Genomic DNA, 25,559 nt, shown 5'->3' on the forward strand with positions numbered 1-25,559 from the left:
TTGGGTCATTTCAGGTTGGTGTAGTTGAGTCGGATTAGTTTTTCCATGTCTTCTTAGACCTTTTGATTTTGTGCCTTGTGAGTTGTGGCCAAATTTATGGTAACACTTGATCATTGCATAGTTACTCTCACTTCTAACCTTTCCGACTCAAACTACCCTCTCCGTGTTTTTTTTAAGTTTTACACTTACTAAATTCTGCCGTATTTTAATGAGTGTTACACTTCTTTTTTTGGCAAAAAAACTACATTAAAATATTATACGGAATATCTTTCTTTTCTCATGGTCCCCACCCAAACCCACTACTATTTTTATTTTATTATTATTATATCTCTCCTCTCACATTCATTATTTTTCAATAAACTATTAACCCCAATATCTTTCTTTTACAATTTTTTATTATTCCAATTACCCCACTTACCTCTTATTTTATTTAAATCAATTAAATTGCCTAAAATTATGTCACTACAAGAAATAAGCTATTTTGCGACAGCCAAAATTTGTCGCAAAAATAGTAAAAACCGTCGCAAAAAATAATTGCGACAATCAACTGTCGTAAACCGTTTGTCGCAATCACAATTGTCGCAAAATTTTATTTTTGCGACAGTTTGACTGCCGTAAACCTTTTTTACGACGGTTTTACTAATTTCAGCGACAGTTTTATTTTTTGTCGTAATAATTAATCTGCGACAGCTAAAAACCGTCGCAAACTACGACAGCCATGAAAATTGTCGCAAACACCAACTTTAGCGACAGCTAAAAGCCGTCGCAAAAAATTAAAAAAAAAAAAAAAAAAACGTAACCCCTCAACCCAGCCACATCCCTCCTTTAACCCTCACCCACAATAGCCCAGCCGCATAACCCGTAACCACGACCAACCTCCACCACAAACCACCTAGCGCCACCACACACTTTCCACCGCCACCCAAAACCACCAAATTAAGCCCAGAAAACTCATAAACCCACAAACAACCCTAGATCTGAAATTAAACCAAAAAAAAAATCTAAAATCCAACAATTCCCCCTTACACTAACCACCGACAACCCCCTAACCTTGCACCCAAAAAAATAAACATTAAGATCTAAAAGTTAAACCCCAACAAACAAAAAATCAAAGAAAAAACCCAACATAATAACCAAAGATAAATGAAAATATAAAACAAATACATAAAAATAACAAACATCAAACAAGAAATACAAATATACATCAAATAATAAAAAAAAACCAAGAATAATAAAACAAACAAGTTAATGAAATAACAGAAGTTATCAAAAACGGTACAAAATTCAAACAAAAATACCACAAAAAATCAAACGAAAATAAATGACAAAATAACATGATCTAACAAATTAAATAAAAATCAAATGAAGATGAACGAAAATAATTAACATACCTTCGAAACTTTCCTCTTCTTTGGGTTTTAAGGGTCAAATTCGACCATAAAAACTCCAGATCTGGAATTTTTATGGTCCAATTTGGCTAAAAAAACCTCACCATCACGATATTGAACTTTAAAAATATGAATTTGACTAAAAAAAACCCCTCAACATTAAGTAGAAAGAAGGAGGAGTACGAGAAAGAAAAGAATGGAGGATGAGAAATAGAGAGGAGAAAGGAAAAGAGAGGAAAAAAAGAGGAGGAAGAAAAAGAGAGGAAAGAGGGGAGGAGGAGAGAGGAGATGATATGAGAAAGTGAGAAGAGAAAAGAAATGAAAGAGGAGAGAGAAACTGATAGGGAGAGGAGTAATGAATCGGCGTTATTAGGGTTTGGTGTGGGATTGTGGGGTATTTATATACCGTATGTTTTTTTTGAAAAAACAACTCTGCAATATTAAAAAAATTTACACTTATTTTTAATGTCTATTACGACAATTTATTGGCCAAAAACCGTCGTAAATCAGCGACAAACTAGAAAACTGTCGTAATATTGCGACAAAAACAAAAACCGTCGTAAAATTTAAAAATTACGACAGTTTTGCTGGCTGTCGTAGAAAAATTGTCACTATTTTCCCGGTTGAGATGGTCCACTAACATGGTATCAGAGCCAACATGACATATAGGTCACAGGTTCGAATCTCATCTACCCCCCCCCCCCCACTTTCAAATGGAATATTAAGCGCTGGGTATGAGGAGGGCCCATGCTGCATCCACACTTCTAGCCCAAACGGGCTCTCGTGTGAGGGGGCGTGATCGAGTATAAAACATATTCCTGGGCCTCAACCATCAGCTAAAGGTTTTGGTTGAGTTAGTCCACTAACATGGTATCGGAGCCAGCGTGACACAAAGGTCACGGGTTCGAATCTCATCCGCCACTCCTTCAAAGTGGAATTGATTCGCATCAGGTATGGTTGGGCCTGTGTTGCATCCACATTTCAAGCCGAAAAGACCTTTTATGTGAGGGGGAGTGATAGAGTATAAAACATATTCCTAGGCCTCAACCATAAGCTTAAGCTTTTGGTTGAGTTGGTCCACTAACACAAATTATACTCAATGTAATACAGGAAAGTTTCCTATTATTACTTTTGAAGAGTACATCTCCATTGCTCTCAATGCTTCCAGAGTTGTCGGGATATATCCAGAGATAAAAGATTCCATATTCATCAACAAACATGTAAGTTTCTCCTGTATAAATTTAATCAGTTGAAAATCATGTTAAGGGTTTTGATATAGATTTTAAATTTTTGCTGAAGTATCGTTGAGCATAATTTAATCAGTAGAGAGGAAAAATGTCTAATCGTTGCAAATAATATGTAACGGAGGTAGTACAAATATGTTTCTTTGCCTTAACTTGTACTGAGGACGGATAATGGATTTGCTTTCTACAGGTGAAGTGGCCAGATGGGAAGAAGTTTGAGGATGTTTTTGTACACTCTGAAGAAGTATGGTTACAATGGCTCATATTTATCTAAAGATTGGCTAAAACAGCCTTGTTTCATTCAATCATTTGCACCATCATCAATTGTCTACATATCAAATAAGACAGACTTGCCCAAAATCTTCTTGATTGATAACACAACTTTGCGAACAGAAGATACTAACCAGGTTATTACCCTTATTTCATTTTCTTTTCCCTCTTTTAATTTGTTGGCGAGTGATAAATTCCCACCAATGTTTACTAGAATTTCTAAATTTAACAGAGTAAATAGATATGACGTATTGCATTTGTTAGGATCCTTCTTGAACCTTGCTTGCTTAGCAAGGTTCAAGAAGGATCTTAACAAATGCAATATAAAGAACTACCAAGTTAAATTAAACAACGCACTTCGTACTAGATAACAATACACTAGCTGTTGTTGTGAATCCTTTTTCATCAACTTGGTAGTTAGCGAGTAGTTGCTTGTGTTGCTTCTTTAACTGCTAGCATTATGGATCAATGCATGATCATTTATTTTCTGATTAGATTTCAAAATGTAATTGATGATTTGCAGACTTACTTTGAAGTCACTTCGAATGCCTATTTTGACTACATAAAGAAATACGTAGTTGGTATTGGGCCGGGGAAGGATACAGTGGTTCCGGCAGTAAACAATCATCTGCAATCTCCTACTGATCTGGTTGCCAGAGCACATGCTCATGGTCTTCAGGTGTGTAATCCTTCTTTTGATTTTCAACATCTAAATTTTCATATCCAGTAGCTTTTGGCATGAACATGTAACTTCATGTTGTTTAGCATGTTGTTTATGTGATGAAAGAGTTCTCAATTTGACTGATTTTAATGAAGAAGTTAATGAATACATGAAACCCTTTTAGTTGTGGTAATTTTAGGGTTGTTGACTAATTGGACTCACCTGGGAATATGAAACTTTGACACACTTATATATAACCAAGTTATTAGAGTGTATTATGATTTACTGAACTGAACTGAATAGAGCTGAAATGAATTGTTTATAAGAGAAGGAAATTAGAAACTGATTGGAGCTGAATTGAACATAATTGAAATTAAGTTGAAGAGAACAGACCCTTGCTATATATGTTTAGGGAACAAGCAAACAACTATCTGATTTCAACCTCGAACCTAATTGAATAAACATTCAGTGCGTGCGTACTTGTTCAGTTGCACAATCAAGGACTTTATGCTAAGTTGTTTCCCATTGTTACTTCCAGGTGCATCCTTATACCTTTCAAAATGAGAACAAATACATTCATTTCGAGTTTCATCAAGATCCTTATATTGAATTTGACTTCTGGATAAACAAGATGGGGGTGGATGGCCTCTTCACTGATTTCCCAGGAAGCCTTCATAACTTCCAAGAATGGACCGCTCCTCTCTCTCCAGGTATGGTGAAAAAACCATGATTAACAATATTACCATCGCGTTGCATGAGGTTTCTACAAATAGCGAAGCTAGTTATAGTTATTATTTGCATCGCCCAGGTTGTTTAATAAACTTTTTATCTAAGTATCAAAACTATTTAAATTATGTAGTGGGCATGTAATGACTAACAATAATATTGGTGAAAATGTTTGATCGAAATTATATATAAAACAAATAGCAAAGTAAGATTAAAATATTAGAAATTTCTAAACATTAGCCAAAAATATATTTTTTTTTTTTAAAAAAAAAATTATTCTAAACCCGTTGGGTTGACCCAAACCCGAAACTTTGGACTAGCGTTGAAAATTCACGACTCGTGACCTGAAGTGACCCAACCTGAAATATGACCCGATTGATACATACAGTAATAAAATCATACAGAGTGTGAAGTATTTTATTTCAATCGAGTAGAACATATTCTTTTCCATTTTCCCTTTACTTTTAGGTATAAAATAGTATTATCAATATTTTTCTGATTTATCAAATTTTTAGTTACATTTATGTAATTTTTATTCTTATTTTATAGTTTCTTGAAAAAAAAATCATTATATGTTGGATTAAAATTTTCAAAAAATATGTATGCATAGTAGATATAAAAAGACTAATTGTGATATGACCATTGTATAAGGTGAAAAAAATAAACCAATCATATTGTATACCATTAAAATAATATGGTAGTCATTTTTCAAACGACTACTGTAAAATCATCTCTAGTCAGCGGGTTAGATGGGTCTTGGATCGGGCTGTGCCAAGTTAGATTGGGGTAGGTTGAAGTGGGTTGGAATAGAAAAACTAAAACCATAAATCCACAATCCATTATAAAATTAAAAAATATACTCCTACTACGATATGTGCTTATTTATTTCAAATTGAAATCAATACTCCCTCTGTGTTTTTTTAAGTGTTACAGTTTGATTAAATACGCATGTCGAGACACAACTTTGACAACTAATTTATCTAATTATATGTAAAGTAAAATTATAACAAATTTGATATTATGAAAGTATACATTATGACGAATCCAACAATGTATTATACAATAACATTTGTTTTTCTCTAGATTAGTGAACTAATTAAGTCAAAAACCATTATACAAATAGTAAAAAAAGTCAAAGTGTAACAATTAAAAAAACACAGAGGAAGTAATTAGGTTAACTTTGAAAAATCAACTAATAAATCAAATTAGGGCTGGTTGTGTCCGATCCAACCCAAAAAATTCAAATTCAAAAAAAGGAACATAGGACATAAGATTAAGAGTAACAAAAGTGCCAATATAAAAATCAACATAGATATAGACCATATAGTATAATCTTGAATATTCATTCATTCATAAATCATGATACGCTCCAACACTTGGTGTACCCCTCTAAGGCTGTGCCACTCACAATTGTATCACACGAGTAATATCTTTATGCATTAATCCACCCATTTTCATATTATTATTATGTAAATTTAAATCCAATTAAAGTTGACTAAATATTCCTTATATCACTCCCCCACTTGTCCTTTCTAAATTACATTTATACCCATAATGGGTCAAACGTGTTCTGACCCAATCCCAATATTCCAAAAATACCCTTCAATCCAACCCTGTTTTATTCAGACTATGAAGGGTATATTCGTCTTTTTACTACCATTCAAAATTATCACAGAATCCCGCTCATGATTTCAAATTTTCAAGAAAAATTAAAAAAATGAGAAATTTGTCTGCAAATTCACAAAACCCTTCACCATAAAACCTGCTTCTCTTCCTCATTTTGAACTTCGCCATTTTCTCTCTCCTACTTTCTCTCTCTACCCTTTACTCAACTCAGTTTTCTCTCCCTTCTTCATCATCTCCTCCTCAAAAATTACAGTTCTTATTCTTATTTTCTGGAGGAATTTCATTGGGTATGTTTCGTTTTGTTAATTTAATCGACAATTTTAATTTATTTTACTGGGTTTTCGGTTTAATTCGAAGCTTTTTGTTGATAATTTATCTGGGTATTTAATTTTATGCGTTTTAATTGATGATGATTGTAATTATTATCTGGGTTTGAGTTTATGTCAATGCATTTGTTGAAATGGGTGAGTTTATTTATCTGGGTTTTCAATTTATTAGCATTTTACGTCGAAAATTTATTTGGGCATTTCTCATTTTGTGTTCTAATCAATAATTATTTATCTGAGCTCAAATTTCTGTAAAAACATTTGTTTGACTTTATGGGTTTCTTTAAGCTTATTTTATTAATCTGGGTTTCAATTTTATGGGCCAAATTTTGGGGTAGAATATGAAATTTGTTTCTAGGTGTTTATTGCTTTGATTCTTTAATCATCACTGATCATCTGCGTTTCTAATTAATTTAACCAACTTTTCAATAATAACTGGGTTATCTTGAATTATTGCTCAGTATTTTCATTTTTAATTCAATTAATTTACTGAAGAAATGGGGTTTTTCTGCTGAATTCAAATGTACGAATCAGTTCTTGGTGTCTTAATTGCACTATTCTTCAAATTTGGCTTACTTAATTGATTCAAATTTCATCATAAACCTGCATTTTATGTTTCAAATGATTGTCAATTGTAATTAATTTCAGTTTGAATTGAAAAAAAATGCAGGAATTCAAGCATTAAAAAAATGCCTACACCATCAAGAGATAGATTAGCAAGACCTGTGGATATATCTGCCCTGTACCGGGGAGCTGCCCGGCGAGTTGATCTTATTGTCGATCAACCCGGGCTTACTTGGACAGGGTTATCTGGAGACGGGCCTCGAAATGTCTCTGGTGGTGGTAGTGTATCGGGTCGAAGAGCTGGGATTGGGCGAGGCTGGTATACACAGAGGCAACTGCAGACAGGCCAGGAAAACAGAACTCCGAGGATGATGGCTGGACGACGTTATGGCGGTGCCCGAGGCAGGGGAAGTAGGTTGCCTTCATGGTATCCAAGAACCCCTTTAAGGGATATCACTGCTATTGTGAGGGTAATGATTCTTACCCATGTATTGTATAATCTTTTTCAGTGTAATTTTGGTTTAATTAATGATATTTGATATCTTTTCTGATGAATTTTTTAATGTGTGTTAGTATTGTTACATGTAGGTATGATTGGATTGCATTTTGTTTTATGAACTATGATGTTGAAATGATGGGATTTAAAGCTGATTCTGAAAAATTAGTTGTTATATCTTTATTGAAATTAATTTATGTGGGACATTAGTATATGTGATTACTGATTAGTAAAGTGGAACACTAGAACTTTTTACTGTATCATTCAAACTGCTATAATTTGCATAGAATGGTTACTATAGATATGATGTGCCAATTTTGGATGTATTTGAATTGATGTCGGCTAATAGTTCAACACTTAAGAGTGGCTTACTTTAAACTTTACGTTGGAATCTAGAGAAATCAGTTGAAGATAATTGTTTGATCTGTCATGCTTACTTTTAAGTGTCACAAGCAATGTGGCTTGAATGTTACTCATTAGACACGTTTTTTCGCTTGCCACATTCGAGTGATTAGGCATTTTGTTGCACAAGCTTAATTACTCGAAGTAGCAGGTGCTGTGTTATGTATTGGTATGTTTACTGCTACATCTGTGAACCAATACCTGCATTGTTCCTGATGTACACAGGCCATTGAGAGGAGGAGAGCTGAGCTGAATCGAACCACTGAGGCTACTGAAGAGCAGACAAATACAGATACTGCAACGGCACCAAATGCTGAGCCTGAGCAAGAAATTGGTTCCCAAACGCCCCTCCCTACCATTTCAGTAAAGCCTCAACCTTCACCAGCCACTAAAGTATGGCAGATCACATCTAGGAATGCTGATAACAACGAGACAGGTTCTGATTTCATGACCCCACAGAAAAGACTTCTACATTCGATTGAAAAGGTGAGAGAAGTTTGGCTGGAAGATCGAAAAAAACTAGAGAAGACACCTGCTGCCAAGAGGGCAGAACGAGAAAAGAAGGTGCGTACATTGATGTCAATGAGATGACCCATGGAGTATGCCCAGATGGGAAGGGAGTTTTGTGTACTTTCAAGTTCAGAGTGATGGGAACGAGTTGAAAGGAGGAGAATGGCCACAGGCGATCATCTTCTGATGATCCCATATCCTAAGGCGATCATCTTCTGATGATCCCATATCCTAATACTACTACTACTATCCTTCAGCTATGCTTGTGCTATCGCTCACAGCAACTAGTTTAGCTACACTTGCAGCTATCTTTCACCTCATGTAGTTTACCAGCTATGCTTGTAGCTGTGGTAGGCAGCATCTAAGCTTAGCTATGATTTAGTTATCATAACTGACATTTACTGCACTTCACTTCTAGTGAAGTTCAGAAGCAAACTATTACTGCTAGGTAAATACTAATATTAGCTGTTAGCCTCTGCTGACATTGTAGTGTAAGATGCGCGGCAAATTTTGCATTTTTGGCAGCTTAGTTGTTGCATAACAGCAATGCTTGTTGCTTTAGGAATAGAGGAAACTGGAGCACTCCATGTAAATGAGAGGTCGGATTAGATTTTGTTTCATCTGATAACATTGTAAAGATTGATTCTTAGTATAATTGAAGGAAAAAATTCATGTATTTCTCTGAGTTTCTGCCGTTCATATTTTACCTTGTAAGTTGGTGGCCTTGATGGCTTGAAGCACAATGTTGTGGACAGGCAAAGGTACGCTTATGTGGAGTTTTACTAGAAAACTGATTCTGGTAAATGGTTTTTTTTTTTTTTTTTTGTGTTCAGGTTAAGATCAAGGGTGCAAAACTGCAAGACTAGAGTCGGCCAACTACATGGTTGTTCTGTATATGAGTATGCAACCCATGGATGTCATTGGGGCGGAGTGGATGATAATCTACGTTGTGCCCTCTTTCCCGTCCTCACCTAAAATCTCATACACCCCATCCCATTTTTATCTCAGCCCTACTGGGTACAAAACAAATTTATCGTCACTCCCTCTACTTATTAGTGTATCCACAATTCCACACGACCACACCCATTTAATACTCATCTTACTCCCCCTACCACCTACTTTATACATTCTTAATTTCGCTTCCCATGTAAAAAACTGTAAATGATACGAGTATTTTATAATAACAAAATATATAATTCTGGTACCAATGTAGTTGAAATCAAAGAGGAATTAAAATGTAGATTAACTTCCATTGATTCGGAGAGGGGTCAGGACAAATCAAAAGGCAGATGAAGGTGCATGGTCTAGCATGATCATTTGCTGTTTTTATGTTCTGGTGTTTAGAAACAGGTTAGAGAATATTGCAAAGCTTGTACGTACTACAATTAGATAAAAGGTGAGAAATGCTTAAGCTAAATTATTTGTACACATTCACTTACAAATATAATCTGCATCCTACTTCTTTGCTCACAAGTCACAACATAGTCAGTCCAAGAAAAGAGTGAAACAGAAAAATCTAACACAGCCTACACAGGTGCTGGTAGGTGCACGATGATTCCTTGATAAAGAAATTAATCTAGAATAATTTCATAGACACAGAGAATACACCTAATTTGTTAATTTGTTTTAAGAAAATTCCAGGCTAAACATACAATTTACTAATGTAATCTAGTTAAAGTCTAATCATGCATGTCACTAAATTTAACCCGGAAGAGGAGGTCCATTGTCCATATCTAAGGATATGATTGATATTGCAAAGCCCATTAATCAACATATACAAATTTACAAAGAGTTGGAATTTTTAAAACTAATTAATATAGGACTAATATTTTTATAGTGGGATCATATTATATACTCCTTAACTAATATATTACACAAGTACTGTATAATTTTTTTAATTAATTTTTATGATGGATATGATCATGTATTTAGCTAGTAAAATTACTAAAATGAGCAAAAATTAAGAAAAGCTTTATTCCTAATTTATAACCAATAAATCACTATATTAATAGCTACTTACACATAATTTCTTTCCATAAATCCTAATACGATTGTAAACAATCAAGATTATACAAACTGTTAAATAACTTTAAGGAAGTTGGATAGTGGTGAAACTCAAGAAGTTTCTACACCAATGGAGTTTAGTCACCCTCATGTGGAAGGGCATGATAGGTGTGAAATAACTCCAGATTTGATGCAAGAAAGATCCAGCCATAGGTTTAGCATTATGTCTCACCAGATATACTTGGTTTCCTAATCATAATGGTCTGACCCCTAATGTTCTTCCGTGTAATCTTGTTTTCTTTCCTAGTTAAAGTATTAAAACAAAAAAACTCTATTAAATAAATTTAGTACATTTTACTATTAAATAACAGCCCGTCTAGCTCAGTTCGTAGAGCGCAAGGCTCTTAACCTTGTGGTCGTGGGTTCGAGCCCCACGGTGGGCGTTTACAAATTTTTCAATCTTTTTTCAGTCTGATTTGCATAAAGGTGTTAGTTAAACTTCTATGTTTTGATGCTGGTAATGATAACATATTCACATAATGTATAATCATGGATTTTTGTACAGTTTTTCAGCTTTACAGCACCCCAAATATACTTGTGCAGTTGCTTATTCCTTCCTTTTGCTCTTTATTTCGAAAAAAAGGCACAAAAAAGTTGCTGCATTATGTAAGAAAAATATGCTAAGTGAGCATAAAATTCTTCTCTCAACAACAACAAACAATGATCATACAAGCTTGTAAAGGAACTTGAGATGTACGATGGCAGATTGGAAAGAGGAATTAAAAGGCAGATCGACTCCTGGCCGAGACAAATCAAAAGGCAGATGAAGGTGGCCTGGTCTAGCTTGATCATCTGATGTTTTTATGTGACTGTTATTATTTTTCTGGTGTTTAGAAACAGGTTAGGGGAATGTTGTGCTATTTTTACATATTACAATTAGATAAAGGTGAGATATGGTCAAGGCCTCAAGCTAAATCATTTGTACACATTTACTTACAAAAAAAATTATCTGCATCCTACTTCTGTGCTCACAACACTGTCACTTTAGTCCAAGAAAAAAGTGAAACAGAGAAGTCTTACACAGTCACACAGGTGCACAATGATTCCTTAGAGTCCGTCTTTAACGTGTTCATTTTGTTACTTGATGAAGAAATCAACTTAAAATAATCAGCCAGACACACCCAGGATCTAGTTTAATGTAATCTGGAAAAGTATGATCATGTCACTAAATAAAAAACGGAGTCTTATCTATTGTAAGCTTAAGCCTTAACTTCCTCCAGGAAGTGGTGATAAAATCAAACAAAAGAGGAGGTACATATTAAGGATATCATTGATACTGCAAAGCACCTTAATAAACATAAACTTAGTAAAAATACTGAAATGCCGTCATATGGAGTAGGCTATGCTCAAAGTTGAGCAGATTGGCAAGGGAGAAATTATTGCATTGTTTTCCTCAAAGCTAGACCATAATAAGCTCAAAAACACAAACATCATGGTGGCAAGGATGAAAGTAGGGCATTTGCATGAGGAACAAAGTTTTAATGTAAGTATAATCATCTCAAGTCAAAATACATCTACACATGCTCAATTGTTTACAAGTCAAAAATAAGATGTTCAAAAGTAGACGTCATTCAGTTCATGAAGTGTTGGGCTGAGAAAGAGATAGGAGAAAAAAGGCGCTAAAAGAAGGATGAGAAAGTGATATTCTGGTTTAGGAGGTCAAGGTAATAAAGATCTAGGAGGTGAGGGCATCAAAATGGTAGGAGTTCTGGTGACTGCAAGAGAAGAAGGAATAGCAGGGCAGGCTGTATTGCAAAAGGATTTTAGTGATTTCAGGCGATATAGAACTTATGAGCTCATTGCAGTACAATTATTTATGGTAATTTGTTAATTCTAGTCTGATTTTACTTCTCAGTATTCATTGGTTTGCCTTATTACAAAGTCTTTTCGGACTTATGTACTCTATAACATGCAAATGGTTTCAAGTAGCAGGATGTTCCTTAGGAAAGAAAATGTGTTGTGCATGTGAAACTTGGGAGCAACCAAACATGAGTAAATTAAGTGACTTTCTAATAATGCGCTTAAAGGACCAATAACCATGCTATGCATTAGTAATCCTTATAGATTTATAATAGTAGTGATCAGTCATCAGTGACTTCTAAGAGTTCTAACACACACAATTCAATAGAGTATCCATAAATACAATGCTCATGGTTTGTCCTTGAAGCTAGACCATACGCGTAGACACAGTCAAGGGAACAATGTGGTCAACAGTGCGAAATATGTGGACATTGAAGATGGGAGCTCTAACATCATCTGAAATTCCTTTCTGAATCAGCTCAAATACACAAGTATCGTACTCCTCCAAGTTGTTTTCCAGCACAAATACCGGCCACTTTGATCTAAGTTGGCATTGTATAGATCCTCCTTTTGTCCATCTGCATCCGACTCTCCAACTTCCCTTTGTAGAGCCTGGGACACGCAGCTCCACCTCGTGAGACTCTTTGATCATATGCTTATTTGCCCATACCTTTGGGATTGTCTGCAAACAAACAAACAAACAAAAAAATCCACCCAAATTCATATTGAAACAGACAAGAAATTCTTCAAATTTTGCACAGTATAAAGGAAGACAAACCAGATAAAATCCCCTGTAAACATGTGTAGGCAGCATGGTTATCTGAAACATAGGTAACACTCTCTTATTATCCTTCATGTTGTGCCTATAACTCTCAGCCATCTTGGAAGCTCTTTGCTTTTCTCCAGGTTTAAGATCCCGCCTATTCGATATGAAGTACTTTTGGCTTTGAGGAAGTTTACCTGCACCATGGTCATCAAGTTATAATACAGTAACACATATATGAATTCATATACAAAACTCGAATGAGAAATGACTAGTTTGTATTACCTTCACTTGAGCTTCCTCTTCTCTCCCTCTTTTCTTCCGTTACATGGCTTACATCCTCAGTCTCTTCTTCGCCTTCCTCCCACAAAGATTTATCCTCTGATGATGAGTCAAAAATCTCAATTTCTTCTTTAACCACACTACCATGGTTGTTGATGTGGAGAGTACTTGTACAAGAAGTTCTTCTTGACCTTGAATTGGAATTAATGGAAAAGTGACACCCCTCTTTCTCGCAACCACTCTTGTCGAACACTGACACCTCAAACGAGGAGTCTCCAACAAAACGGAACACTAAGAAGTCATTTGTTTCCACTCCGTTGTCACGAACAAACTGTTTCCACCCATCTGAAAACACCATTTGCCTTTCATTATATGTACTCGAGAGTCTGATTTTCCATTTCTGTTTACTTGGCCCTATAATTGTACACCAGGGGGAGAGTTTCTCCTTGAAACACTCCATGAACTTCTGAGGAATATTCTGCAAGAAATGTTCACCGAGAAATACAATTAAGTGAGCTAATATTTATAATATAAGTATGTACAGTTACTTTCATAAAAATTTTTCCTACCATTTGGAGCTCAAATTCGCCATACATGACCTTGAAGAATTGGTGTTTTGTTGCAGGAAGTTCAGACCAATAATTATAATTCTCCGCAATTTTACAGCCTTCGCATTTCTTCCCCATAACTGCAGTGATAAACATAAAATTAACAATGCCTATATGGTGACACTGAACATAGAAATTTAGGCCTTAATCTATGTTTCCATACTATATGTCAGAATTTAACTCAAAACTCTTAAAGAATTGGTGCTAAATTGTAGGGAACTTTAACCGATATTCATCAATTTGCTATTTCACAACTATTGCATTTTTCTGTTATGTAACAAGGCTTGTATAATGACTAATAACATAGAATTTATGCAAGTGAATGCACAAAATCAACTATTCAATTTGAAGCCATGCCAAAGGTCAATGCAAAATACTAGATAAACACTAGACTACTAGATATTAACAATCTAATAGATAATTTTGTGATCTTTTGATTTTATTTTACTTCAGTCATACAGTAAATATTTATGCAATATAAATTAGGCTCAAACTCAGGTTTCCATATTCTTTTCGGGTTTTGATGACTGTCAGCTGATTGTAACATCCTAATGGGGGGTCTGCGACCTGATGTCTCCACAGTCCACACCCTTCACCAGAATCTCATGATCACCGGGCCTAGTCCCCGGCACCAGTTCAGGCACACAACTTGAGCCAACATACAGCTTGCTCCTCTGTCTTAAGAGTGAAGTCTCAGCAAATCAGTAATCCTAGGCCTTCTTTTTTTCATTATTTTGCGTTAATTTATTGAAAGTTTCAATTGTACTCTATGTTAAAACAAAAACACACACACACACACACACACACACACACACACAAAACATATTTTTGGTTACAATTGAGCCAATTAATCCAAATTGCACTAGTTCCATTACAAGTCAGAAATGATGATGCAATTTACCTATAAATGCTGAATGAAAAAAGCTTAAAACTATATATCAACAATACCTCTTACAAATAAAAACAATAGTACGTACAAATGAAATACCTTTTATCCTCTGAGTGCAAGGACAACACAATGTTAAACAGCCCCTGATCACTGGTGACTGATGGCGGAACTGCACTATGAATGTCAGGAAAATCAAGAGCTGTATTTTGAAAGGAGAACAGAGGCAAAAGAATGCAGTTGAAGATGGTTGTTGAAAAGAGTAAAGGGTGTGACAAATAAGGGTCTCTATTGACGTATTTGTGGAATTTTATTGAGCCATAAAACACCAAAGTTGTGTGCAATGGTCCAACATCAAATTATATGATAATGTATATCACATGACCAAGCAAATAGGGGCAGAAATGATGACTGCAAACATTCCTAATTTTAGTAACCATATGCTTCATTTTTGTCCTATATTCATACATCTTTTTAAGAACACAACTATACTTTGAACAAGATTAAAGTGGTAATAATACTATGGGATTAATCTGAGTCATCTCATACAACTTTTAATTCCTGTAAGTTAATCACCACTCGTGTTCTTAAGTGCCTGATCAGATTAATTATGCACGATAAAAGGTACGGACAAAGATAAAATGTATACAAGGCCACAGACATTTTAAGGCAGTGAAATTAGGCATTATATTGCTGTGCGATAAAATGGTCACACTCGTCTCTGTAAAAAAATACATATGTGCTTATGCGATGCAAACTGCTAAGATTCCAAAGACAGACTGTGATGAACTAGAGCATTTAACACATCAATTGCTCTGCTTCCTCCAAAAAAAACTCGTGCATTCAGAACATCAATTTCTCTACTTCCTCTAATAAACTGAAGCATATTACACATCAAAAGCTTCGGTTGCACTTAAATTAGAGCATTAATAATGTTATATGCTCTGGTTTGTTAGATGAACTGGAGCACTTTTACCACCACTTGCAAGGGCTGCAACTACCTTTTCAACCAGCACCGCCTCGATCTTTCCACCTCACAAACCAACATCAGCCACCACCACACACAAATTCACCAATTTTGCAAACTCGACATATATACATAGGATAACAAAGTTGCTCTATAGAGAAACCAATAGAGTCATTACAATATCGAGTTCGAACTTTATGTATATCCTCTTTGCTAAATGGCACTATTGGCGATTCCCATAATATCTTGAAGACCTAATAAGTAAGAGCACCATCAAAACAAATAAAACTTAAGTTAGAAATATGGATATTGTAGGTTATGATATAAACAATCATTTTGAATTATCAAATTTCCATTTGCCTTTTTTTTTTTTTTTTTTTTTGGGGTATCTTTTATGAGTTATTTAGCTGATTTTGGGATAATATAGGTGCACTTAATCGATCTAAACAACTTCTAGTTTAATAAGGGTAATTTTGGTTTATTTATGTTCTAGTGTAATCACTTAAGTTAAAGACTTGCTTTTGGTGGTTTTTGTGAACTATAGAAGAATTTGTTCTATTTAATTAAATCCTAGCTTATTTGAGGTCATTTTGCTGAATTTAGGTCTTTTCGAGTGATATATGTTCGAGTTCACTTCATTTAGGTTGTTTAGGCAAATTATAGGTGAGCTCGTTCAATCTAAGGAATATCTAGCTTATATTAGGTCATTTTTTATAGTTCATGTTCATATTGAATCATGTAAATTAATATGACTTGCCATGGGAGATTTGGGAACATCGATCCTAAATGAACTTGTTCTATCTAAGCAGCTTCAAACTTATTTAATGCCATTTTGGCTTATTTATCTTCATGTTGAGTGATTTATGTTCAATCAACTTGCTTTTGGTGCTTTTGAGTTATTTACAATTTGACTTTCGGTGGTTTTGGCAGATTATAGGTGAATTTGGATGTGCTTTTGGTGGCTTTGACAAATTATAGGTAAACTTATTCTATTAAGAAACTTCTAAATAATTTGAGTCATTTTGGTTTAAAGGCTCTTATTCTAAATAATTTGAGGTCATTTTGGTTTATAGGTAAACTTATTCTATTAAGAAACTTCTAAATAATTTGAGGTCATTTTTGTAAGTCATCTACATTCTATTTACTTTTATTTGATGGTTTTGGAAGTTTAAAGGAGAGCTTATTAAATTTAAGTAATTTCTACCTCATCATTTGACTTCATATTGGCTTATTTATGTTTATGTTAAGTAATCCACTAGTTAATGGTGCTTTTGGCAATTGGTATGAAAACCTGTTCTATTTAAGAAACTTCTTGCATAACTGAGATTTTGAGGTGATTTTGGCTTATTCATAGGCATATATTCTCCATTTTAAACAACTTCTTGCAAATCTGAGGTAATTTTGGCTTGTTTAAGCTCTTTTTGAGTTATTTACAATCGATTTGACTACGTGAGCTTGTTCATTTTAAGTAAAGTCTAACTTATTTGAGATCAATTTGGTTTATTTAGATTTCTTTATAGTCATTTAAGTTCAATCTTGACCCCCCTTATATTTTTTTTTTTTTTTTTTTTTTTGTGGTTTTAGAAAATCAATGTGGACTTGTTTCACCTACGTTTATTCCATCTAATTTGAGGTCAAATTTGTATATTCTTTACGTTTTCTAATGTTCTTCCCACTTCTTATAAAAACACTTACCGACTACAGAGAGTAAAAGAATGTAAAAGTGGATCCATAGTTCATTACATTTTCACATCATTTATTATTTCATTAACTCAAGCCAACCACGGACATTTATAACAACAACTAGTGATCATATATGGTTCCAAACGACATTATATAACCCCGAGATATATTCCAAAGAATCTCAAGGCTTTTCGATATCGGGCCCTGAAACCTCAAAAATTTCTCAAAAAGCGTGGATATTAGCCTTTAATTTTGGAATTTTTAGACTTTTTTTCGCCCGGAAATAATAATTGTTGAAATGTTTACCATGGTCCCTAATACCATTCGTGAAATTAGGTGGGTGGAACCATCCAATTTGCCTTTAAACGACCTATTTATCGGTTAATAACTTGCACCGATTTCATTAACTCAAGCCTACCACGAATATTTGTGACAACAAATAATGATCATATATGGTTCCAAATGGCATTAAATGACTTCGAGATGTATACTCTAAAAAATCAATACTTTTCGACACCAGGCCCTGAATCCTCAAAAATTTCTCAAAAAGCGTGGATATTAAGCTTTCAATTTTGAAATTTTTAACCTTTTTTTTCGCCCGCAAATAAAAATTGCCGAATTTTTTTACCATGATCCCTAATATCGTCCATGAGTCCCATTGAGTGGGTGGGTGGAACCATCCAATTTGCCTTTAACGACCAATTTACCGGTTTACAACGTAACATGGATCGATTTCATTAACTCAAGCCTACCACGGACATTTATGACAACAAATAGTGATCATATATGCATGGTTCCAAACATCATTATATGACCCCAAGATGTATCCCTTAAAATTTCAAGACTTTTCGACACTGGGCCCGAAACCTCCAAAATTTTTCAAAAAACGTGGATATTATTCTTCAATTTTAGAATTTTTTGACTTTTTTCCCCCGGAAATATAAATTGCCGAAATGTTTACCATGGTCCCTAATACCCTCCGGGAGTTCAATTAGGTTGGTGGAACCATCTAATTTGTCTTTAAACAGCCAATTTAATTACCGGTTTACAACTTACGCGGATTTCATTAACTCAAGTCTACTACGAACATTTATGACAACATATAATGATCATATATGGTTCAAAACGACACTATACCATAAAATATTATTACTTTTCTACACTGGGCCTCGAAATCTCCAAAATTTCACAAGAAGCGTTGATATTAGCCTTTAATTTTGATTTTTTTTTTTCGCCTGAAAATAAAAATTGCCGAAATTTTTACCATGGTCCCTAATACCCTCCGGGAGTTCAATTGGGTGGGTGGAATTATCTAATTTGCCTTTAAACGACCAATTTACCGGTTTACAACTTGCACCGATTTCATTAATTCAAGCCTACCACGAACATTTATGACAACAACTAATGATCATAAGTGGTTCCAAATGACATTATATGACCCCGAGATGTATCCCATAGAATTTCAAGACTTTTCGACACCGGGTCCCGAAACCTCCAAAATTTGTCAAAAAAGCGTAGATATTAACCTTCATTTTTGGAATTTTTTGACTTTTTTTTTCGTCCAGAAATAAAAATTGCCGAAATGTTTACCATGGTCCCTAATACCCTCTGGAAGTCCAATTGGGTGTGTGGAACAATTCAATTTGCTTTTAAACGATCATTTTACCGGTTTACATCTTGCACCGATTTACCGATTTACATCGGCCAATTTAATTAACTTGCTACGAACTCGACTTCAATCGAAATTGACTCAAACGTGTTTTAACCCGTCAAAACCCGAATTTAACCCGACTTGTTACTAACCTGACTTGAATTCAATCCGACCCGAATTTAACCCAACCTGTTACAAACCCGACCCGAAATCAACCCGACTTGTTATTGACCTGACCCAAATTAACCCGACTTGTTATTGACCCGACCCGAATTTTACCATACCTATTATTTACCCAGCCCAAAAATTCAACCCGATCTGTTACTAACCCGACTCAAAATTAACACGACTTGTTATTGACCCGACCTAAATTCAACCCAATTTGTTCTTGACCCGATTTCAAATCTCCTTAAATGCAAATTAGACCACATTATTATATATTGTTGATCAAAGCATTTTGTCTTGGGAGACCAAGTCGGTCCAGGCCAGCAAAAGAAAGGAGCATCATCCTCAAATTTAAGAGTTAAATATAGTATATATTTGTTGTATGGTCAAAGGAGATAATTTTCTTCCTAAATTATAGACTATAGTTCCCTAATATATTGACATATATATTATAGTCAAAGGAAATAATTAGCTTGATAAAAATGATAATTATCTATTTATAGTTAGTTGAACCCGAATATGATGACCTGACTTGGAAATGACCCAACCTGATTGTAACCTGCAAATTATTGACTTGAACATAACCCGACTTGAATCCACTACTAGAAAACAGAAAATTACGACGGAAATTTTCCGTCGGAAACACCTCATTTTCCGTCGGAACTGGTTGTCGCAATATACTTTGTCGGAAAAACGCACTTTTTCGATGGAATTTCCGACGGACTTTCCGTCCGTCTGAAGAGGTTTTCGGGCCTGGAAAATTCCGACGGAAATTCCGTCGGAAAATTCTCTAAAAAAACAAACAAAAAAAAAAGCCTACCCCCACTACCAGTCACCACCGCACAACACCAGCCCCACACCAACCCACCTAACCCGTACCACCGCACAGCACCAGCCCCACACCAGCCCACTGAAACCTCCACCAGAACCCTAAAAGATCCGACTATCCGACTCCTCACCTAACCCAAGCCCACCCAAACCAAACCCAGATCTACAACCCTAACCCTTACAAATTCGGCCAAACCCCCCAACCTAAGCAAACCACCCCACCACCCACCTAAAAACCACCACTGTCGTGGCTACCGAAAACCACCGTCATCACCAAAAATTAACAAAAAAAATTAAAGAAAAAAATTGATATCCCTAACCATTACCCACAAAACTCAAACTCCAACAACAACCACCTTCCACCACCAGAAATTATAAAAAAAATCCAATAAAATAACAAAAAAAAAATCAAAATTGAAAAAAAAGATACATACCTTAATTCGACCACACATAACCTTCAAATTGGGTTTAAGAGGCCAAATTCGACCATAAAACCTCTAGATCTAGAGTTTTCATGGTCGAATTTGACCCGGAAACCTTTGTTTTAAGCATGAAGAGAGAGAATAAGGGCGAAAAGGATGAATATTGTTGTTAATGTTGATGCCGGTGATGGTGTTGTTGATGTCGGTGTTGCTGGTGTTGTTCGTTGTTGATGTCGGTGCAGTGGTTAGTGTTGGCTATGGTGGGAGATTTAAGGGGAAAGTAGAGTAGAGGAGAGATAGAGAAGGAGAACGAGATCGAAAGAAGAAGGAAAACGAGCAGGAGATTCAGAGAGGGGAGTGAGATTCAGAGAGAGGAGTGAGAACGAAAGAGAAGGGAAGGAGAGAGAAGAGGAAAGATAAGGAGACAGGAAGAAGAGGCGGAAATTGAACATGAGTGTTAGGGTTTCTAGGGGTTTATTTTAAAAAAATAATAATAAAATATATTCCGACTGAAAATTCCGTCGGAAATTTCCGACAGACTAAAAATCCGTCGGAAAAAGTAATTTCCTACAGAAATATCCGTCGGAAATCACATATATTTCGACGGATTTTTATTCCGTCGGAAATTTCCGACGGATTTGTAGAATTCGTCGGAAATATCCGACGGAATTAAAATCCGTCGGAAAATTCGATTTTTCCGACGAAATATTTGTTCCGTCGGAAGTAGTCCGTCGCTATTTCCCTGTTTTCTAGTAGTGATCCGAGAATGACCCGACTTGGAAATGACCCAACCTGATTATAACCCGCAAATTATTGACTTGAACAGAACCCGACTTGAACCCGAGAATGATCCGACTTGAAAATGACCCAACCTGATTATAATCCGCAAATTATTGACTTGAACCGAACCCGCCTCAAACCCGAGAATGACCCGACCTGATTCTAACCCGCAAATTATTGACTTAAACCGAACCCGAGAATTACCCTAACCCGTTTTAACCCGTGAAAACCCGAATTAAACCCGACCTATTGTTCACCTGATCCGAATGTAAACCGACCTGTTATTAACCCGACCTAAACCTGACCCAAACCTGATAAGAAATATGACCCTACGTGACCCGACTCAAGCATGACCCAACCCAAACCCGACCCGCATAGGTTATGGAATTAATCTGAATTGACCCGACCCGAGTTGACTCGCCCACTACTCTTACCCGACCCATTTACCCGAATTAACAACTCTACATACGAGTACAAAATATTTTATCATTTCTCTATTTTTCATGTTTCCTACTTTAATGATTAAAAGACTCACAATTTCACATACTATCTCTTTTATGATCTGCAATGTATTATTATCAAAATAAATTAATCATCACTTATCCCACTTACACAATATAAAATTAGAGGCTTAGAGCATATAAACACTCCTAAAACTCCATATAAATGCAAGTGATGCATTTAAAAAATGAGGAGGGACTATGTTTAATGATGTCCAAACGTTACCGGTCTTACGACCCCCATTACCAATTTACCATTAACTGCTACCTAAATAAATACCTCACTGAACATTTTTTTGTTTAATACACCATCCGTTTTAAAATGATGTTCCTATTAATCTAATCATCAAGACGAATCAAACTAGATCTCACATGACTATATTTGTTCTTATAAATTAAGAGAAATTTAGAATAATTTTTTTTTAAAAAAAAAAGTCAAAGATTCCAAACAAAAACATCATTGTATAACGGAGGGAGTAATGCATGTATAAATACTAGAAATTCCTTGCTTTATCTAAGAAAAGGGGGAAACACGTTTGGGGGAAACACGTTTATTTTTCTAAAGAATCAAAAAGAATTTCTGCAACTTGAAAAGTTAATTCAGTTGTAGAATGTCTTAGAACGAATTGGAAGATGACAGTCCTAACAATAAGATTAGCTGAGTAAAGGAAGAAGGAAAACATGGAAAAAACATGGAAACCAAAGGAGGTTGAGATTTTGATCTTTGTTTAATGTTAGTGTTTCTTGGTTTTGACACCCCTTGAAAATATGCATTTCACAATTTCATTGAAAATGTTTTACATCAAATCAATAGGGTTTTCGTTACACCTTTTGATCTTTAAGTTCTTTACACCTTAAGTTCTTTAATATTGTCAGTTATAAAGAAAACTTGCACGTCAAAGTGGAATCATAATGCAACTGAACCCTGTGGGCTTAAGTACTCCGTATGTGAATTTTTTTTTTTTTTTGACAAAACTTATGTGAATCTTTTTAATGCAAATTCATGCAGAGTATTCAATATAAAGTCAACTACCCTTTCAAAATAATACTCCGCGATCCTACGACTAGTTTATTACAAGTGCAAGATTACAACTTTACATTATCAAATCTATGCCCCTACACATTGAATTTAATCTTTTCAACTTACTTTGGTGGAGCCTGGGAGTATGTATTAATTAAGCTAGCAAGGGCCTATTCTCATACGTTTATTTTTAATTAAGTTCAATTCAGTTCAGCTCTAATAAGTTCAATTCAGTTCAGCTCTAATAAGCTCCTAATTTCCTTCTCTTATAAAATATTCATTTCAGCTCTAATAAATTCAGTTCATCAGTTCAGTTTAGTCAATGAGAACAGACCTAAGTCGTTAGGTATAGCCAACAAAACCCTGCTCTTATACACGTGGTATAATTTAATACGATCTATTTTATTAAAACCTAATTATGCAAGGTAAAAAAACTCTTGTTATAATTGGCCCAACATGTACAACACAATCATCTCCTTTTTAAACACAGTAAACATAAAGATCAAATAAAGTAGATTACTAAAGCTAAATACGAAGTATATACTGTATATTTGGTATTTAAATAAGCTGTAATAGCTACTCCGTACTAGCTAGCTTAGTATTATCAAAAAATTTAGGGGTGTTCGCGGTGCGGTTTGGATCATAAACCACACCAAACTGCAAAAGTGCAGTTTGTAATTTTTTCAAACCGCACCAAATCGCACTTATAAAAAAACCGCACCAAACCGTACCGTAAAATGCGGTTTGCGGTTTAACCGTATTTTATTAAAATTGTAATTATTCTTTTTAAAACAAAACTTTTATTTTATTTTATAATTATTAGTTTATAATTCTACTATTAAACTCTTTTTATTAACCTCTAATTAACTAATAGTCAAAGATTAGCTCATATATTTTAGTTCTTTTGTATAATTTTAATGAAAATTTAGCATGAAAATCGCAAACCGCATTAAAGTGCGGTTTGGTCTCAATATTTTTGGAAACCGCACCAAATCGCAAACCGCGGTTTGGTCATTTTCAAAAACCGCACCGCAATTTTCAAACCGCAAACCGCAAAATTACGGTTTGGTTTGCGGTTTGGTGCAATCTAAACCGGTACAGCCCTAAAAAAATTATTCCTCAGTTTATAGCCTAGCTAATCAATGGCTACTAGCCAATAGCCATTGATTATTTAATTCAAATTTCGGAAAGACATGAATAGTTTAACAATCACAACCAGTTTAATTTGCTGTATTTTGAAAATGCATGGTATTGAAATATCCGCTAAATTCCGTTGAACTTGAGCAATAGATTTCATAAACTGGCCTTTCTCAATCTATGTACATACACAAGTACTAAATTTTACAACATGAAGCCGTGTGTTTTATTATTACAAGCTATAATTGCACGTCGTTTAATATAATGTGTCTTGCTTAGAGTACGTACAAAGCCATGAATTGATCATAATTCTTGAACTCTATAAATATGATCGCTTATTGAGCTTAAAATGTACCAAGACACAGAAATATACACATATATATCTTACTAAAAACAAATTTTACGTACACAAAATGACTACAAAAGTCCTGTTTGTTTCTTTCCTTGTCCTAGTCCTAGCAATTGATGCCGCCTATGGGGGTAGCATTCCGATCTATTGGGGCCAAGGTCGTGAGAGTACTCTCAGCCAAGCATGCTCGACCAAATTATATTCACATGTTAACATAGCCTTTCTTAGTAAGTTTGGCAAAGGAAGAACTCCTATGCTAGATCTTGCTACACATTGCAATCCATCAACAGGTGGTTGCAGATTTCTAAGTAACGAAATCAAGTATTGTCAATCGATTGGGGTAAAGGTCTTACTCTCAATAGGTGGTAATGGCGCGGATTACACCTTGAACTCTCCAATTGAAGCTAAAGACCTAGCAAATTATTTGTGGAACAATTTCTTGGGCGGCTACTCTCGTACACGACCATTTGATAATGTTGTGCTTGATGGGATCGACTTTTATATCCAAAGTGGACCAACAAAGTAAGAATCATATATAGTAACGTGTTATTACTTTTTTTTAATTGATTGAATCAATTACGACTTATTAAAACTATTTCTTGTTTTTTTTTATTACAACTAAATAATTTATACAATCTATTACATACACCATACATAGAAAGTGAGGGATAGCTAAAGTGATTAGAGCTTCCCTCCTGATCCCAAGAAACCTAGAATCGATTATCATCACCCGCCCTTTGAGGCTCTCTAAACACCCAAAAAAAAAAAAAAAAAAAAAACATACATCAAATAATACATATATTACCTTTACCCCTTTAGTCCTTTATTTCTAAAATATAGTTTGTATTGATGCAGATATTATGACCTATTGGCGCGTTATTTGGCTGCCTACAACACAAAATCTCCAAGAAAGGTGTACCTAAGTGCAACTCCTCAATGCCTCATCCCAGACAAGCATCTAGATGCTGCCCTAAACACGGGCCTTTTCGACTACGTTTGGGTTCGATTCTTTAACAATCCTTCATGTGAGTACACTGCTTGGAATAAGAAAAACTTCTTTAAGACATGGAATTATTGGACATCAATCAAAGCAAGAAATGTGTTCTTAGGGTTGCCTGCATCCCCTAAAGCCGCCGACACCGGGTTTATTCCGGTAGATGTACTAAAGTCACAAGTGCTTCCTGTTATTAAGAAATCTCCTAAGTATGGAGGTGTGATGCTTTGGTCAAGGTATTGGGATCAAATTGAAAAATACAGTCCTTCCATTAAATACTACGTTTGATGAATTTGTGAATACTCACAAATTTATCAAGAAACTTTACGTTACTCATGAATAAGCTAAAAGGATGTGTGTACGTAATTTAATTACGTGCATTTTTATGTAATGTCGTTGTTTTCATTTTATGTATGCATGTAGTTTAACATAAATAAAGAATTAAA

General features: G+C 35.0%; 3 protein-coding genes, 1 non-coding gene and 1 pseudogene across 5 annotated transcripts; 4 read left to right on the forward strand and 1 right to left on the reverse strand.

Moving 5' to 3' along the window:
- Positions 1-1,706: 1,706 nt before the first annotated feature.
- On the forward strand, positions 1,707-4,293 carry LOC145576040 (glycerophosphodiester phosphodiesterase GDPD6-like; annotated as a pseudogene).
- Positions 4,294-6,080: 1,787 nt separating this feature from the next.
- Positions 6,081-8,910, forward strand: LOC145588288 (protein POLYCHOME-like). Of its 2 annotated transcripts, XR_014101572.1 has the most exons (4): positions 6,081-6,202; positions 6,912-7,275; positions 7,929-8,385; positions 8,418-8,910. XR_014101572.1 is itself a non-coding variant. In XM_081644935.1 (3 exons), exons 2-3 carry the CDS (start codon positions 6,931-6,933, stop codon positions 8,292-8,294), a joined length of 711 nt encoding a protein of 236 aa, XP_081501061.1. In that variant the 5' UTR covers positions 6,081-6,202; positions 6,912-6,930; the 3' UTR covers positions 8,295-8,410. The 2 variants fall into 2 exon arrangements, 1 of the variants encoding a protein (XP_081501061.1); XM_081644935.1 differs by lacking the exon at positions 8,418-8,910 and having other exon boundaries at positions 7,929-8,410.
- A 1,677-nt stretch (positions 8,911-10,587) lies between these two features.
- On the forward strand, positions 10,588-10,660 carry TRNAK-CUU (transfer RNA lysine (anticodon CUU)). The gene has a single exon. It is a non-coding gene; the product is annotated as a tRNA-Lys (tRNA).
- A 1,784-nt stretch (positions 10,661-12,444) lies between these two features.
- On the reverse strand, positions 12,445-13,808 carry LOC145576051 (B3 domain-containing protein REM16-like). The gene is made up of 4 exons (XM_081633841.1): positions 13,692-13,808; positions 13,126-13,600; positions 12,856-13,037; positions 12,445-12,759 (listed from the first exon to the last, which is right to left on the reverse strand). The coding sequence occupies exons 1-4, from the start codon at positions 13,806-13,808 to the stop codon at positions 12,445-12,447; spliced, it is 1,089 nt and encodes a 362-aa protein (XP_081489967.1).
- Positions 13,809-24,183: 10,375 nt separating this feature from the next.
- LOC145588301 (hevamine-A-like) lies at positions 24,184-25,559 on the forward strand. Its single transcript, XM_081644946.1, has 2 exons — positions 24,184-24,641; positions 24,975-25,559. Exons 1-2 carry the CDS (start codon positions 24,184-24,186, stop codon positions 25,399-25,401), a joined length of 885 nt encoding a protein of 294 aa, XP_081501072.1. The 3' UTR covers positions 25,402-25,559.

The sequence above is a fragment of the Chenopodium album genome, chromosome 2 (genome assembly GCF_948465745.1).
Source record: "Chenopodium album chromosome 2, dcCheAlbu1.1, whole genome shotgun sequence".
Lineage (NCBI taxonomy): Eukaryota > Viridiplantae > Streptophyta > Magnoliopsida > Caryophyllales > Amaranthaceae > Chenopodium > Chenopodium album.

Bases quoted from the DNA above. Each gene is read 5' to 3' on its own strand.
- LOC145588301 (XM_081644946.1), top strand. From the start codon at position 24,184: ATGACTACAAAAGTCCTGTTTGTTTCTTTCCTTGTCCTAGTCCTAGCA. The intron at 24,642-24,974 runs GTAAGAATCATA...GTATTGATGCAG, and splicing joins ATCCAAAGTGGACCAACAAA to ATATTATGACCTATTGGCGC.
- LOC145588288 (XM_081644935.1), top strand. From the start codon at position 6,931: ATGCCTACACCATCAAGAGATAGATTAGCAAGACCTGTGGATATATCT. The intron at 7,276-7,928 runs GTAATGATTCTT...TGATGTACACAG, and splicing joins ATATCACTGCTATTGTGAGG to GCCATTGAGAGGAGGAGAGC.
- LOC145576051 (XM_081633841.1), bottom strand. From the start codon at position 13,808: ATGGGGAAGAAATGCGAAGGCTGTAAAATTGCGGAGAATTATAATTAT. The intron at 13,601-13,691 runs GTAGGAAAAATT...CATTTCTTGCAG, and splicing joins GCGAATTTGAGCTCCAAATG to AATATTCCTCAGAAGTTCAT. The intron at 12,760-12,855 runs GTTTGTCTTCCT...GTTTGTTTGCAG, and splicing joins TTTACAGGGGATTTTATCTG to ACAATCCCAAAGGTATGGGC.